Genomic DNA, 15922 nt, shown 5'->3' on the forward strand with positions numbered 1-15922 from the left:
TCCTGTGCTTGTTCCAAAATGCATTTTTTGTTGGATTCATTTGCATGGACACTGTGGGCAACCCTAGCCCCTCACCCAGGCGCCCATTGTTAATACATGTGCCTTGGCTGTGAATGTCTGCAGGCGATTAAGTGACATTGGGGTTGTTACAGTCGAGTCCAATTCTATTAATGCAAGCATACTTCCCAACTGGGATTTGCCAGCTAGGAATTGGGATAGAGACAAGTGGGTGGACTTAGACGATTTATTTCACCTTCCCTTATCCATAGAGAACTAATGCTAATTGTAGCTGCCCTATCTGAGATCAGGTAACCCAGCACACACACAGGGAATCAAATCTTGGCATCACACTGGTCTGCATGGTTCAGCTACTCACTACGTAGACCAGCTGAGCCATCAGAGAAGCTCAGTAGTTGTAATAGTGCCTGTTAAACGCTTCACATTGAATGGTACTTCCTATTCTGTATCACTTAGAAACTTCCAATGTCTGAATATAAGTCTGTATGAGTTTAGAAAGTGAGCATCCCATTCAAATACCATTCACCCAAATCCATGCTGATCTTCCCCCTCCCCTGCCAGCTCCCCGTCACAAACCCAAGACAGTAAAGCTAATAATTGCACCCCAATTGCTATCCGAGCTGACATCAGTTAACTCAGCATCAACCAGTGATCAAACCAGTGAACTTCCTTACTTTGGCTGGTCAGCTACTACCACAGGATAGTGCACTAACCAACTGAGCCCTCAGTGGAGTTGTTAGCATACTGTTTAATTTAATTACAAGTTTTATAGCATTTCAATTTAAATCGATTTAGACTGACTAGATCTTAAAAGTCCAGACACAGATCTGAGGAGGCAGAGAAATTAAGGTGTCTCAGTGAGGGTTGCAAGGTTGAATTGAACACTAATCTCACTAATGGCAATAATGAACCTGTATTGTGGACTAATTAAGGAGCCTTAACTGTCTGACAAAAGATCATGAATGGAAACATTATGCTGATATGTTGAGGCTAAGATTATAGCTGCACTTTGTGAAGATTAGGACATACAATACTGTTTATGATCTGAGGTGTTTATAATCTATTTATACATGGGGAAGCAGTGTTCTGAAACAAAAGGATATGTAACAATTCCAAATGCACACTGAGGGATTTTTCCCCCATTTCAATTAACTGGTTTGACCTGCTTTCAGCTCAGTTTAATTGGTCCAATCCATTTCCCCAAGTGACAGGAGGCTAAAGAGAGACAGACTTGTCCTGATCCAGAGGCACCAACTAAATGCATTTTTCAGTAATGAAAGAATTAATATTTCCCCTGATGGTACAGTCTTTTATTGCAAACTCATGGGGTATCAGTAAACATCAGGGAGCTAAGCAGATTAATCAAATGGAGTGTTCCAGGGTCATTCCAGCAAACAGTAATATGCTCAATTTGGGTAATGGTTAGCACCATATCTAAGAAAGGCAGTTATAAATATCCAGCCTTGGTTCAAACATGAATAAAAAAAACTGAACTCCAGGGGTGACGTGAGAGTCATTGTCCTTGGCACTAAGGCAGCATTTGACCGAGTGTGGCATCAAGGAGCCCTAGCAAAACAGGAGTCAATGGGAATCGAGGGGGAACGCTCCACTGGTTGGAGTCATACCTAGAACAAAGGAGAATGGTTGTGGCTGTTGGAGGTCAGTCATCTCAGCTCCAGGACATCACTGCAGGAGCTCCTCAGGGTAGTGTCCTCAGCCCAACCATCTTCAGCTGCTTCATCAGTGACCTTCCTTCCATCATAAGGTCAGAAGTGGGGGTATTCGCTGATGATTGCACAACGTTCAGCACTATTTGCAGCTCCTCAGACACTGAAGCAGTCCATATCCAAATGCAACAAGACCCGGACAATATCCAGGCTTGGGCTGACAAGTGGCAAGAAACATTCACACCAGGCAATGACCATCTCCAAGAAGAGAAAATCTAACCACTGCTCTTTGTCATTCAATGGCATTACCATCACTGAATCCCCCACTATCAACATGCTGGGGGTTACCATTGACCAGAAACTGAACTGGACTAGCCATATAAATACTGTGGCTACAAGAGCAGGTCAGAGGCTGGGAATTCTGTGGAGAATAACTCACCTCCTGACTCCCCAAAATCTGTCCACCATTTACAAGGCCCAAATCAGGGGTGTGATGGAATACTCTTCAATTGCCTGGATGAGTGCAGCTCCAGCAACACTCACGAAGCTTGACATCATCCAGAACAAAGCAGCCCGCTTGATTGGCACCCCATCAAACATTCACTCCATTCACCACCGACACACAGTGCTCACCAAGGCTCCTTAGTCAGCACCTTCCAAACTCACAACCACTACCATCTTGAAGGACAAAGGCAGCAGAAAAATGGTAACATCACTACCTGGAAGCTCCCCTCCAAGCCACTCCCCATCCTGACTTGGAAATATATTGTCATTTCTTCACTGTCCCTGAATCAAAATCCTGGAACTCCCTTCCTAACAGCACTGTGGGTGTACCTACGCCACATGGACTACAATGGTTCAAGAATGCAGCTCACCACCACCTTCTCAAGGGTAATTAGGGATGGGCAATAAATGCTGGCCTAGCCAGAAATGCCCACATTCCATGAATGAATAAATAATAAGTGTTAGTTTCTCTAGTTCCTCAGATCGGTTACTGGAAGTACATAGAGGCTGATGTAATTTCGACAGACCTATTGAAGAGTTTTGATCTAACTGTCCCTGAACAGTATATCAACATTCAAGGCAATCTGCCACCCATCAAGGTGTAGCAATCATTCATTGGCTTTAAATCCAGCTTTAAAATTATGAAGCGAACTGGGGAGGACTTTATGATGCCTTTCTGGCACTAACACTGTCAGCAGCAATGCTACATCATCCTTATAGCACAAAAACAGGCCATTTGGTGCAGTAGGTCCATGCTGGTGTTCATGCTCCACACAAGCCTCCTCCCACCCATCTTCTTCTAACCCCATCAATGTAACATTCTAATCTAACTCCTTTCTGTATTAAATACGCCTACACTAGTTGCCTCAACTATTCCTCATGGTAGCGAGTTCCACCGTCTGATCAAAGTTTTCATTAACTAAAACCATAGAATACTGCTTAAATCTCCCCCACCAGACCCCCGTCACCTTCCTTCAAACTGCACAACTTCCTCAAGCGTATAGCAACTTTTTTATTAGTGGAGAAAGTGACACATTGATGATGAACTAATTGGTACTTAATTTCACACATTATTTTTAAAAAATAATTTGCCTTTATAGAAAACTGTGTCACAGACCCAGGACCTCCCAAAGAACTTCACAACCAAAGGATTATTTTATGAAGTGAAGTTATTCCTATTAGTTAGACAGGTGGAGAAGCAAACATGCTCATCCCCAGGTCCCACAAACAGCATATGGAAAAGATTATCTGATAATGTGTTGGTAGTGTTGGTTGAGGAATGAATCTTGAAATGGGGAACACCATTTTGCTGCAAATTGGATTAGGTCTACTGATTGTGTGGAGGATTAGTTCCCAGTCAGTTGGCCACCTAAAATGCCTGTTGATTAGTTGCTTTTTCAGTGTGTTAAAATGCCTCCATTCTGCAGTTCAAACCCAGGCATTGAACTGAAACAAAAATAATTCACTGAGTCAGCTACCGACAATGACCTCCTTCAGATCAAACCCACCTGCCCCTGGTTCCCCTGGAATGCTATGGGATCTCCATTATTCTAGAAAGCACACCTTGAAGCCGGGTTCCATTGCTTCAATGGGAAATGCTACTGTAGAGTCACAAACATATGAAGTCCAGGTAGCCATGGAGAGTGATCGTTGCTTTCATTCATTAGACTAATAAGACTTTGTCACTTCTAAGCTACCCAGTTAGCTTCACTTTCTGGGAGATATTTATTGCAGCTCATTGCCAGCTCTGACGCATCTCTGTCTGTCTGCCTGTTGAAAAATGGGACTGTTCATTCCAACACATGGATTTGAGCTCAGTTCCATTATTGTACAGGACCTGCATAAATTTGTCCTGTTTATTAATTCCCAAGTCTGACATAAGCAGCAGTGACAGAGAGAAACCTAGAAAAATTAATATTTCTTCTTATTCATCCAGAAATGATTTCTCCAGCAAAATGGAGTGAGGGAGGAGAACAGTTGCATAACACAAACTACGTGCTTTAAACCAATCCCAGCCATTTACAGCAGTGTGGTCTTCGAGCATGATTGACAGGTGAATTAGCCAATCACCACCCTTCTGGCTAGGAATAGTGATGCAGCTGCTAAAAACAGCCAATTCCAATCATCCAGCTCTGCAAGATTCAAATTAGAAATGTAAGCACATTGCACGGAGTGCCTGAGATTCAAGGAACGGGTTGCCAAGCATCAGGCTGCATGCAGCCCACACACCGTAGTTTGGAGTTTTAGTGTACAGACAGCAATAGGCATTGGAATAGAGCAAACTTAAGCCAATGCATGCTGATGTTGTGCCAATACACTACTAATGTGATGCTGTTAATCTGCCACCTCTAGTGTTGCCAACCATCCAGTATTAACCTGGAGTCACCAGGAATGATAGATTGACCTCCTGGGCAGTATTGCATGCAACCCAAGAGATAAAATCAAAAGGACATTAAGAAAAAAGTTTGCAGCCATGAAATTGGGCTGGCTAGCATTGCTGGTGCCAGTGCTGTGGCAACCCCAAAGGCCGAAAATGGCATGGGCCATGCTTCTGGTCACCTCCATTGGACCCCACTTGGTGCCCTGTGCTGGAATGTAGACAAGCACCGGCATGCCATGTGTATGCAGGAAACGTCAGGCAAGGTCCTGTCACCATACCAGTTGATTTCATGCACATTTCAGAAACTGAACGCTTGTGCTGATCACAGTCAGCTGAACAGCACGAGGAACACCGTCCCATACTAAATGTAATTTAAAGGACCAGGCATTGAACTTGCAAATGAAGCACTTTTGGCTTACTTCTGCTGGGATAAAGTTATTGGAACTGCTGAAATTTGTTTTTGGAGATTTTTTGGTGAGTTGCTGCACGCATTCAGAGAAGCGACAGGATCCAACTCTGCATGTGGTGTTGGGGCTCTGTTTGCAGTGCCACTGGGGTCTGCTACATCATTGAGAAACAGTGAGGGAAAAAGAGCAGGACTCTGCACAGAATTCCCTACCCACCAAGGATTTTTCGTGGGCACTTCCCTCACCTCCAGTTAACCCAGGAGCAGTGCTTGGAGCAGCGGGAGTGTGGCTGCTTTTGAACAAAGGCTATCACTTGTATATGTAGCTCACGAGCCCCCTCCACCACCTGACCACATGAGGACAGCAGACATATAACGAGAGCCATGGAGGAGCCAGGAACATCGTGGAGCAGACCCACTGGCATATTGAAGCAACACTTTTGATGCCTGGACCAATCATGCTGATTGGGGGAGGGAGAAATGCATGGGGGAGGCCCCCAGTGCATGCTGCAGTAGATATCCAAGCTCGTAGTGGCCTGCTGAATCCTCCATAATGTTGTCGTCATGAGGACACAGCCATTGCCTCCAAAGGAGCAGGAAGATGTATCCTGGACACTTTCACTCTGGACAAGTTATCCGATAGCACCTGTTCAGACTCCACTTCCCATAGGTCAATTTCCCATTATCATCATGGATCCACCATTCCCCACGATTACATCCATCTGAGATGCTCCACTGCAGCATCCTATTGGTCAACATTGTACAAACGAAAGCCACCACCATTAACATCTTTATCCAACAAACACCCATGACCCAAACAAAACTGAACCATTCACCCCATACAGCCCCCTAGTGCCTATCTTGTGGGAGCCTTAACCTGACCTAGACGGTGCTACCCCATTGGCTGCAGCATAACTGGAAGGCTACTGAATTTTACTAGGAGAGATTGCAGTTGGCCTTGCATGATGACCTCAAGCATCTCTCAGCCTTGTGGGCTGGCTTTGGACTGCACCATATTGGCGTGGGTGCAGGCTGGCTAAGAGGCAGCAGCAAGGCCACTGGCAGAGTGCTCCTAATAATCTGTTGGAGGACAGACTGCTGGACTGCCATGAGAGCATGCGCATTTGAGCACTCAGATCTGCAGCCATGATGGCAGTAAGCCTGAATTTTCAGGCCTCTGTCTGAGTTTCTACTGAGCACTGAGGCAGTGTGGCTTCTGCCTGTGCTGAAATGGAAGACATGGCAGCAGCCATGTGATGCTGTATCACAGATGAGTCTGCACGTGCTGTCATGGAGTTGGCCATTGGTTCGATGCTGGAAAGGATGGACTCTAGGCTCTGTGCGATACTCTATTCCATGCTCCCTGACAACGACAGAAGACCGTGGCAGAACTGTCAATGCACCAAGTGTGCATGTCGTCCTCCTATATGGCATCTCATCTGAGTCCGCAGCAACAGGACGTGTTTGTGACCTCACCCTCCACAGAGTTGGTAGATAAGCTATCCTTTCCCACCCGGCCTCACTGCAGCCTACTCGTGCCTGGTGACTCACCACATGCAGATCCTGACTCTGAATTAACCCCTGGTATTTGTGCAGTGCAAGTATGTGAACTGGTAGCTGAGTGTGTCAGGTTCAAAGGCAGAATTTTGCCCTCATCGGGTGGGTGCGGTGGGCGGGCCTGGGAGCGGTCGCGAAGCTGACTGCCTCCCGCAACCGGGCCCCGACATGTATTTCACGCTGGCTGCCCAATTAACGGTCATCCAGCGTGAAACACATGCTGCAGCGCTGCCGGGGTGGGGGCAAGAGGAGCACGAGCACGGAAGTGTGCCCGGTAAAAGCTCCCTGAGGCACACAGCTGCTTCAGGGAGCTGAAGATTTTTAACAATAAAAACAAAGATATTAAAAAAATAATGAAGACATCCCCTCATGTTACTCTTTCACATGAGCAGGGACATGTTAAATATGAGTGTTGAAAGATTTTTTTTATTCCCTGGTTGAAACCTCATCCTGCCCGTGGATGAGGTTTCACCAAAAATGCAAAAGCCGCTTGGCCTTTTTGCCCGCCCGCCAACTGAACGGTTGGACGGGCAGCGAAAAATTCGAGTCAGTTGGGTTCTTAAAGGCCTTAATAGTCTGTTTATTTAATGGCGGCCGCAGCTCCTGCTCCCGCGCGCACCAGCCGAGTGAAATATCACGCGAGTGTGCAATGACGTCGGGATGCTCGCCCGACGTCATCACGCTCATTTTACGCTCGTTCGGGTCGGGCGCACGCCCGCCCAATGAGAGTAAAATTCTGCCCCAAGTGACGATGCTTCTTCCTTGGAGGTCTGGTGCAGCATTGTCTCTTCCTCCTGGGGCTGCTGTGGCTGGCCAGGTAGCGATTCTTGGCTATCTGAAAGTATAAAATCAATAGGCAAGGGTTGGATGAGGAAGGGAGGAGGAGAAGATGGGATGCAATACTCCCTGGAATTACTCTTTGCTATGCCTCGAACAATATGTTCTGAATCCAACCAGGGATCAGGCTATTTTAGATCTGGTAATGAGGCAGGTTTAATAAATGATCTCAGAGTAAAGGATCCCCTAGGAAACAGTGACCGTAATATGGTAGAGTTGAGCATTCAGTTTGAGAGTGAGAAACTTGGGACGGAAATAACTGTGCTAAACTTAAGTAAGGGTAATTACAATGGAATGAGGGCAGAGTTGGCTGGAGTGGGCTGGGAAAGGAGTTTAGCAGAAAAAAGGGTTTAAGAAAGTAGTCCATGACTCTCAACAAAGATATATCCCAGTGAGGATGAAGGATTCAAGCAAAGGGATAAGCCAACCATAGTTAACCAAGGAAGTTAAGGACAATATCAAATTGAAAAAAAAACCCAGACCCTGTGGTAAAACAGAGGATTTAGGAAAGTTTTAAAAACCAACAAAAGATCACCAAAAAAAGGGGGGGAAAAATAAACTTTGAGGGTGAACTAGCAACTAATGTAAAAATGGACAGTAAGAGCTTCTTTAAATATATAAAAAGGAAGAGAGAGACCAAAGTGAACATAGGTCCCTTAGAGAATGAGGCTGGGGAAATAATAATGGGGAACGAGGAAATGGCAGAGGAGTTGAATAAATACTTTGCTTCAGTCTACATGGTAGAAGATACAAATAGCATTCCAAAAATACTAAATAATCAAGGGGCAAAAGCATGGGAGGAAATAAATACAATAAATATCACTAGAGAAAAAGTAGTGGGGAAACTAATGGGGCTAAAGTCCCATAAGTCCCCTGGACCTGATGGGTTGCACCCTAGGATATTAAAGAAAGTAGCTACAGGGATACTGGATGCACTGGTAGTAATCTTCCAAGAATCCTTAGATTCTGAAAAAGTCCCAGAGGATTGGAGATCGGCCAATGTAACACCCTTATTCAAAAAGGGAGAGAGACAGAAAAACAGGTAACTATAGGCTTAACATCTGTCATTGGGGAAAATGTTGGGAGTCTATTATACATGATGTAATAGCAGAGCATTTGGAAATACATAATCTAATCAAGCAGAGTCAGCATGGCTTCATGAAGGGGAAATCATGCCTAACAAATTTAGTAGAATTCTTTGAGGAGGTAACAAGCAGGATAAATAAAGGGGAACCAGTAGATTTAATATATATTTGGATTTCCAGAAGGTATTTGATAAGGTGCCGCACATAAGGCTACTTAGTAAGATAAGAAGAGCCCATGGTGTTTGGGGTAGTATATTAGCATGGATAGAGTATTGGCTAACTAGTAGAAGACAGAGAGTTGGGATAAGGGGGACATTTTCAGGTTGGCAAGCTGTAACTAGCGGAGTGCCACAGGGATCAGTGCTCAGACCACAATTATTTACAATATATATTAATGACTTAGATGAGGAAAGTGAATGTACTATTGCCAAGTTTGCGGATGACACAAAAACAGGTGGGAAGACAAGTAGTGAGGATGACACAAGGAGTTTACAAAGGGACATAGACAAGTTAAGTGAGTGGGCAGAAACTTGGCAGATGGAAGATAATGTGGGAAAATGTGAGGTTATGAACTTTAGCAGGAAGAATAGAAGAGCTGAATATTATTTAAATGGAGAAAGATTGCAGAAGGCTGCAGCACAGGGATTTGGGAATTCTTGTGCATGAATCCCAAAAAGCTAACATACAAATTCAACAGGTAATAGGGAAGGCAAATGGAATGTTGGCCTTTATTTCAAAAGGAATAAAAATAGGGAAGTCTTGCTGAAACTATGTAAGGCACTAGTTAGACCATGCCTAGAATACTGTAAACAATTTTGGTCCCCTCATCTAAGGAAAGATATACTGGGGGCAGTCCAGAGGAGGTTCACTAGGTTGATCCCGTGTATAGAGGGATTTTCTTATGAGGAGAGGTTGAGTAGTTTGGCCCTGTACTCATTGGAGTTTAGAAGAATGAGAGGCGACCTTATTGAAACATGTAAGATTCTTAGGGGGTTTGACAGGGTGGATGCTGAGTGGTTGTTTCCCCTTGTGGGAGAGTCTAGGACCAGAGGGCATAATCTCAGAGTAAGGGGGCGCCCATTTAAAACAGAAATGAGGAGGAATTTCTGCTCTGAGGGGAGTCAATCTGCGGAATACTTTACCACAGAGAGCTGTAGAGGCTGGGTCGTTAAGTATATTCAAGGCTGAGATAGACAGATTTTTAATCAGTAAAGGAATCGAGGGTTATGGGGACAAGGCAGGAAAATAGAGTTGAGGATTATCAGATCAGCCATGATCTCATTGAATGGCAGAGCAGACTTGATGGACCGAATGGCCTCCTGCTCCTGCATCTTATGGCCTTATGGTCATGCACAGCCTGTTTGTTGAATTGAGTGGCACACCGCGCATCTTAAAAGGAACATTGCTTGTCTGCGGTCTGCTTTTCCCATGCGCAGTACATTCCAGTTTGCTGCACAGTCGTCCACCCTCTTCAACTTAGATGGAACTTTGGTGGGGTGTAAAGCAAGAGATCCATGAGCACACCAGCTTGCACTTTGTCATGTATCATGATGAAGTTAAAGTGGGAGTTGAGAAGGGGCTAAGGCAGTAACATACTGTCACCCTCAATTCTCTCAGCGAATGTTACAGGCTCTGTTCCATGTTGGGCACATGAGATGAAGTCATGCCTGGCTCCCGCCAGTTTTCTGCTTATCGCTTGTATTTTGTACCCTCTTGTCTTGCGAGAGAGGTGTGGCAGAATGTCAGTGATTGTTTTGCACTGTTTGGGTAATGTGCCTGCCATAGCTGAAAGCTGGTGCTCTGGAGGCAGTGAGAGGTGGGTGTGAGACTTAGCCCTCTCTGTTTTGGTGCCTCATTTCTATTCTCTCCATTTGCAGCAGTGATGGTCAGCGGCAGCCTCCTTTGATTCAGTGCAGCTTCTCTTTTAAGAAGATCACCCTGCCTTAAGAGGCTGGCTGGAACAAATGCCACCCGCGCATGCTGTTAGGCGGCTTGTGTATGCAGCTAGTCATGGGCTGCATGCAGTAATCATGGAAATGGGGAGACGGGGACTGATTGCGACCCCTTTCCCTTCCGACCCCACCCCTGCCGAAAAACAGTCCTTTACAAAATTTCCCCCGTGTGCATCTTTAATTTTCTTTGATCACTTGAAGATGCGGGAAAATGTTGTTTGACTGGGTGGGTAGCTATAACGAACCAAGTCAGCTCTCTAAGCGCTTCCACTATTACAAGTACCTGTAACCACCCCTAGTGTTACCTTAGTGATATGCAGCTTCAAATGCTTTCTCCAGATACAAACCCAGTTTGCAATGGGGAGGAGCCTGTAATTGTACTGCATGTTCTTTACTATTCTAGTTAACATAAGATTAAAGTGTCAGATGCACACAGTCTTTTGCTTCAATCAAACCAGCAGCACCCAAAAGGAAGTTTTACAATAAGTTGGAGAGAAACCCACAGAGCTTTAACCAGACATTGGTGTCTACAAATGTTCATGACAGCAGGACTGGAATGAAGTAGATGGAGGATGAGGAAGTCCATACTGTATTGTGACTGTTTAAAAGGTTCCATTGTATATTTTTTGTAGACAACACTGATTCCAAAACAATTAAGTGTGTGATTGGCCTTGTGTCTATAGATTAGGAGGGGGAAAATTAGCCAAAATTCTCATTTCTGACCCAATTACCCCTGCTGTAAATGCATCAGGTGAGCACAGGATTGGGCTAGGCTGTGAAACCTCTTACAGAGGGAGATTATGCTGGCACTCCCTGGTTTATTCATGAAGAGTGGGCATTGGTACATGTTAGCTGACATCATTGGAGCCATGACTCTTCAATGACTAGAAGCTTCAAGTGAGGATGGACAAAATCTACCTTATAAATTCTAATAGCAAACTGCCACGGGTTATCAGATGGTGCAGATCTTCATATTTCATTGTATTTGGCTTTGCATTTAAATAAATAGCGTGGACCCATTACACAGCCACAGCACACCTTCATTTTGAAAAGCCTTTCAAATGCCCTGTCTTATCTTCAGTTTAGAGAAAGTGAACTAGCCACATTAATGAACAGTGCTTGTTAGCAGGCGCATACATGCTTTCCTAATGTGCATTTTTGCAACAGTAGGCAAGGATTTCAATCCCAGAGCTTCTCAAAGTTGCTAAGTGCATCAACTAAGTGTAGTGTTGAGTTATGCAGACCAGGAATGTCCCAGGTTCAATCCCTCGGTTCGTCCTCAGCCCAGGGAGCAGGGGACGTGCTGCAATTAGCCAATGCAGCCCTGGGTTGCTGGTCTCTTTACTGTTTTAAAAAAAAGTGTGTGGGTGTTAGATTAAGCTGATTCTCCCCACAGTCAAACAACCTGCTGATCTTCATTAGGCATGGAGAAAGATCATTTGGGCGAGGCATTGGATAGCACCATTCAGTGCTATCAGGAGAGATGGAGATTCATCCTTACATAAACCTGGCATTGCATTGTCCTAATGTGGCTGTCATCCACTCCACTCCTTCCCTGAATCTCATCATTACTCAGAGGTTGAACGTACACACAAGAGTGGGTCAACAACACTTGAAAAGTATTGAAAATAATCACAAATCTACTTGCAAGAGGTTTTAATGAGATTTTAATTGCTGGTTTGATTTGTTGTTTGAAGGCAATCCTCCAGACGCTTACTTTCATGGTTTTTTCTCCCTTTATTCAGTTAGTAAGTAAGAATTCATTTACAGCCCTACTGGTTCAACTCAGTCACGTTATCGTCCACCTTCGAATGTGAACGCTGACTCTCCATCAGCAGTAGCGTGTTCTAGTGCTACAAGCCAAGGCTGCGGCTGTTTGTCCCCATCCCGTGCTCTGTCTCCTCAGGCCCTGTAATATCATGAGACCTGAATGCACTCGGCCAGCAATATTGGTTTCAATCTATTAAATACAGCTCCTGTTGCCTGTCTCATGCTGCGACGCAGTCTGCCCTCCCTCTCTTTTCCTCCTTCCCTCCCCCACCCCGCATGTGCTAGGAGGCTGATGTTGTGCGGTTGTTTAGCATTGCCGGGCTGCTGCTGATCTGCACACAGCCGCTTTGTTTGTCTCTCTGTGCCTGTCTGACTCTAAAGTCTATTTATTTTGCATGAGTCATATCTCTGTAAGATTCAGATCTCGATCAATAGAATACATTAGTGCAGTTAAATGTTTTATTGATTGAAATGTTAATCCAGGCAAGTAGGACAGTATAACCAGAACAACCTGGTCAACTGGAGTACTAGATACACAAGACATATCAAATCCATAATGTAACTATTTTAATGTGAATCTATTAAGTCCTAGAAATTGCATCAATCATTTAAAATATTTTTTCTTCACAATATTTAACATAAGATGTTCCCTGTTTTTACTGCATAGCTTCTGATCGATTTTTAAACTCTGCTCTTTTAGGGGTTTTAAAGCAGAGCACACTTTTACGTTGAGATTTAAAAGTAGTAGCAACTAAAAGCAAAGTGTTAATGCTAAACCTGTAAGTTTCAAATCTTATTGAACGGCAAAAGAACTATAAACCAAAAGCAGCCAATGCAGAGCAGAGCAACCAACATCCGAAAGAGGAAGGTTAATGGTTAGAATTGAAACATTTTTATTAAAACCCAACCCTGCCAGACTGAGACGATCCCATTCTGGAATTGACCAACAAAAAGGCAAGGATCCTACAAATGATAGCAATTGGGTACTTCTCAACCAGGCAACTCCGTCAGCAAAGCAGCTGGTCAAAGTTGGCCCATTGGGGTAGACCCAAGTGGGGTAATTCCGACCCTTGTGTGGTAGCGTAAAACAGGTGGTAATGAGTCAGCAGCTCAGTCTCACCCCATTTTAATTTCAATTGACTCTAAAGATTGGGAGAGATATAAAATGGGCTGCTGTCTCTCAGCTATTTTACACTTATCATACAAAATCAAGGTCTACCCCAAGGGGTTACATTTCAGCTTCTACATAATATCCTAACAGTCAAGGTAAAGCCCACCTGAACATATACTGGCTGTGGTTCCCTCCTTAAAAGTATTTAGAATTATTTGCCTATAACTTTTGTGATGTTTTTTATCTGATTGTAAACATGCCATATTTCCAGGCCACAAGACACTCAGTTTTCTTTTGGATTTTTAACCCTGTTTAAGTCCTCTACATGCCTTATGAATGCGCACTGAGGGATCGAGCTGATGGGCTGGCAACATGTCTGTTCTCCAGCAGGGCATCACTGAGGGGTAAATAACAAATAATGCTGCAAGAATTATTATTCACACTCTTCCACTGGCCTAGTTACTACATCAGTGACCCCTGTAGGAGGGTAGGAAGACTGCGTATCCACTCAAGTGGCAGACATATCCTGTACACGGAGGGAATGACCATCTTACAAAATGCAGCCAGTTTACAGGCTAATGTCAGCTTTGAGTGATTTTTAGATTTGGGTTTGGATATAAAATCACCTCAAGGAGTTAATTTCACACGGTATGAACCAGTATAAGTGCAAAAAGTGTAATGCTTGTGATGCTGGTAAAGTCCTAATTTAAAGGCAATCCAACATGGGAAAACTTTAAACTTTACCAATATTTTAAAAGAAAAATCACTCGGGTTCCTGGCCTAGGGTGAGGTATGGAGATAACAGAACTGTGCACCAACCGTTTGCATCAGTCTAAATGAAGATACACACACTGGCAGTAAAACTGCATACTGAACAGAATATATTCACAGAGGCAACGTAGGCAGCATCTCCACTGGGCCGTTAACCAAATGATAAATTAGCCAAAAATAAATCAGGTTAAGCCAGCATGTTGTTGGGCTCAACTGCAGTTTACTTTCACTGTGATCCTATCAAAAGCTTTAGCTGTAACAAATCTTGAGTAGGTTTGATGCCATCAGGAACCATCGATTAATCTCATCCTGTTAGAGAAGTAGTAAATGGCGACGTATTCATTTTTAGTTGCACTCTGTTGCAAAAGCTGCATCTTGCTTATTTCCATTCATAATTTATTTGTTGTTATACATCCTATTAATATAATTTAATTAGAATTCTCCAGACAGCTAATAAAAATACAGTTCTAAAACCTTTTAGTTTCTTGCTCAGTGCAACTGCAGCTGAAATACAAAACTGGAAAAAAAATCCTAATTAACCAACAACAATCTGCATTTGTATAACACCTTTAACATGGTGAAACATCCCAAAGCTCTTCACAGAAGCGTTATCAGACAGAATTTATCAATGAGCCAGATAACGAAATATTAGGACAGGTGACTGAAAGCTTGATCCAAAGAGGCAGATTTTCATGCACCTTAACCCCCGATACATCACAAAGGATAGCTTAGATTGGCAGGCTGCTTCAGTGAGTGGTTGTTGAGTCTGATGATGTGAAGTACTGTTCCGTCTCGTTAGTGCATCTGTTATGAGTCCTTATGAAACTTTGGCCTGATATTCGCTGTTCATGATGTCCGTCTTTCTTGCATCCCTGCAGGTTCAGTGCACGCCACATCAATCGCAGCCTCGAGAGTGGAGCAGGCACTGTCAGAGGTGGCCTCATCCTTGCAGAGCAGTATGCCGAAGCAGGGGCCGATGCACCCCTGGATGACCCTGGCCCAGATCTGGTTGCATGCAGGTTAACATATGGTGATTCTGCACCACTCCTTTTTTTACTTCCATTTTGTAATCAGCTGTGGAGTGCAAGTGAGGTTAAAAAGATGCAAAGTAACACTCCCAGCACAGGGGTAAAAGCAAAATACTGCAGATGCTGGAAATCTGCTGAGTTTTCCAGCATTTTCTGTTTTAATTCCCAACACACACATGGCTTTTAAAATATGTGAGCATTTTCAGCAAAATTCTCCAGCATTGCTGGTGTGTCTCATGGTAAATTCGATAGTATGAGGTTTGACATTGACAAGCTTTAGATCACACATTGGACAATAACCTAAACTTGCATTTATATTATTTGCACTAGTAAGGGAATCTAAAACACTGGAGCATAGTTTCAGGATAAGGGGCCAATCATTTAGGACTGAGATGAGAAATTACTTCACTCGAAGGGTTGTGAATCTTTAGAATTCTCTACCCCAGAGGGTTAGGATGCTCCATCATTGAATACGTTTAAGGCTGGGATAGATCAGATTTTTGGTGCCTCGGGAATCAAGGAATATTGGGATTGAGGGTTGGTGGGGGGAATGGAGTTGAAGCCCAAGATCAGCCATGATCGTATTGAATGATGGAGCAGGTTCGATGGGCCATATTGTCTGCTCCTGCTCCTATTTCTTGTGTTCTAGTGAAAAACCTCACAAGTTGCTTCACAAGGCATTGAAAAACAGACACCGACCCAAACAAAAGATTAGGTGGGCAGACCAAAAGCTTTAGTCAAAGAGGTAGATTTTAAGGAGAGTGCTAAAGAAGAGAGAGGTGGAGGGGCAGAGAAGTTTACTGAAGGAAGTTAAAAATGGGAAAAATAGGAGGCCG

The 15922-nt window shown here is 43.9% G+C and overlaps 1 protein-coding gene across 1 annotated transcript in view; it reads left to right on the plus strand.

The window, feature by feature from the left end:
* The window catches only part of ttc7b (tetratricopeptide repeat domain 7B), a 253419-nt gene that overhangs the window by 143005 nt on the left and 94492 nt on the right, over positions 1-15922 (plus strand). The window contains exon 15 of the mRNA XM_078562037.1: positions 14937-15077. Coding sequence (XP_078418163.1) covers positions 14937-15077 — 141 coding nt within the window. The remainder of the gene's footprint in view (positions 1-14936; positions 15078-15922) is intronic.

The sequence above is a fragment of the Cetorhinus maximus genome, chromosome 18 (genome assembly GCF_964194155.1).
Source record: "Cetorhinus maximus chromosome 18, sCetMax3.hap1.1, whole genome shotgun sequence".
NCBI classification, from domain to species: domain Eukaryota; kingdom Metazoa; phylum Chordata; class Chondrichthyes; order Lamniformes; family Cetorhinidae; genus Cetorhinus; species Cetorhinus maximus.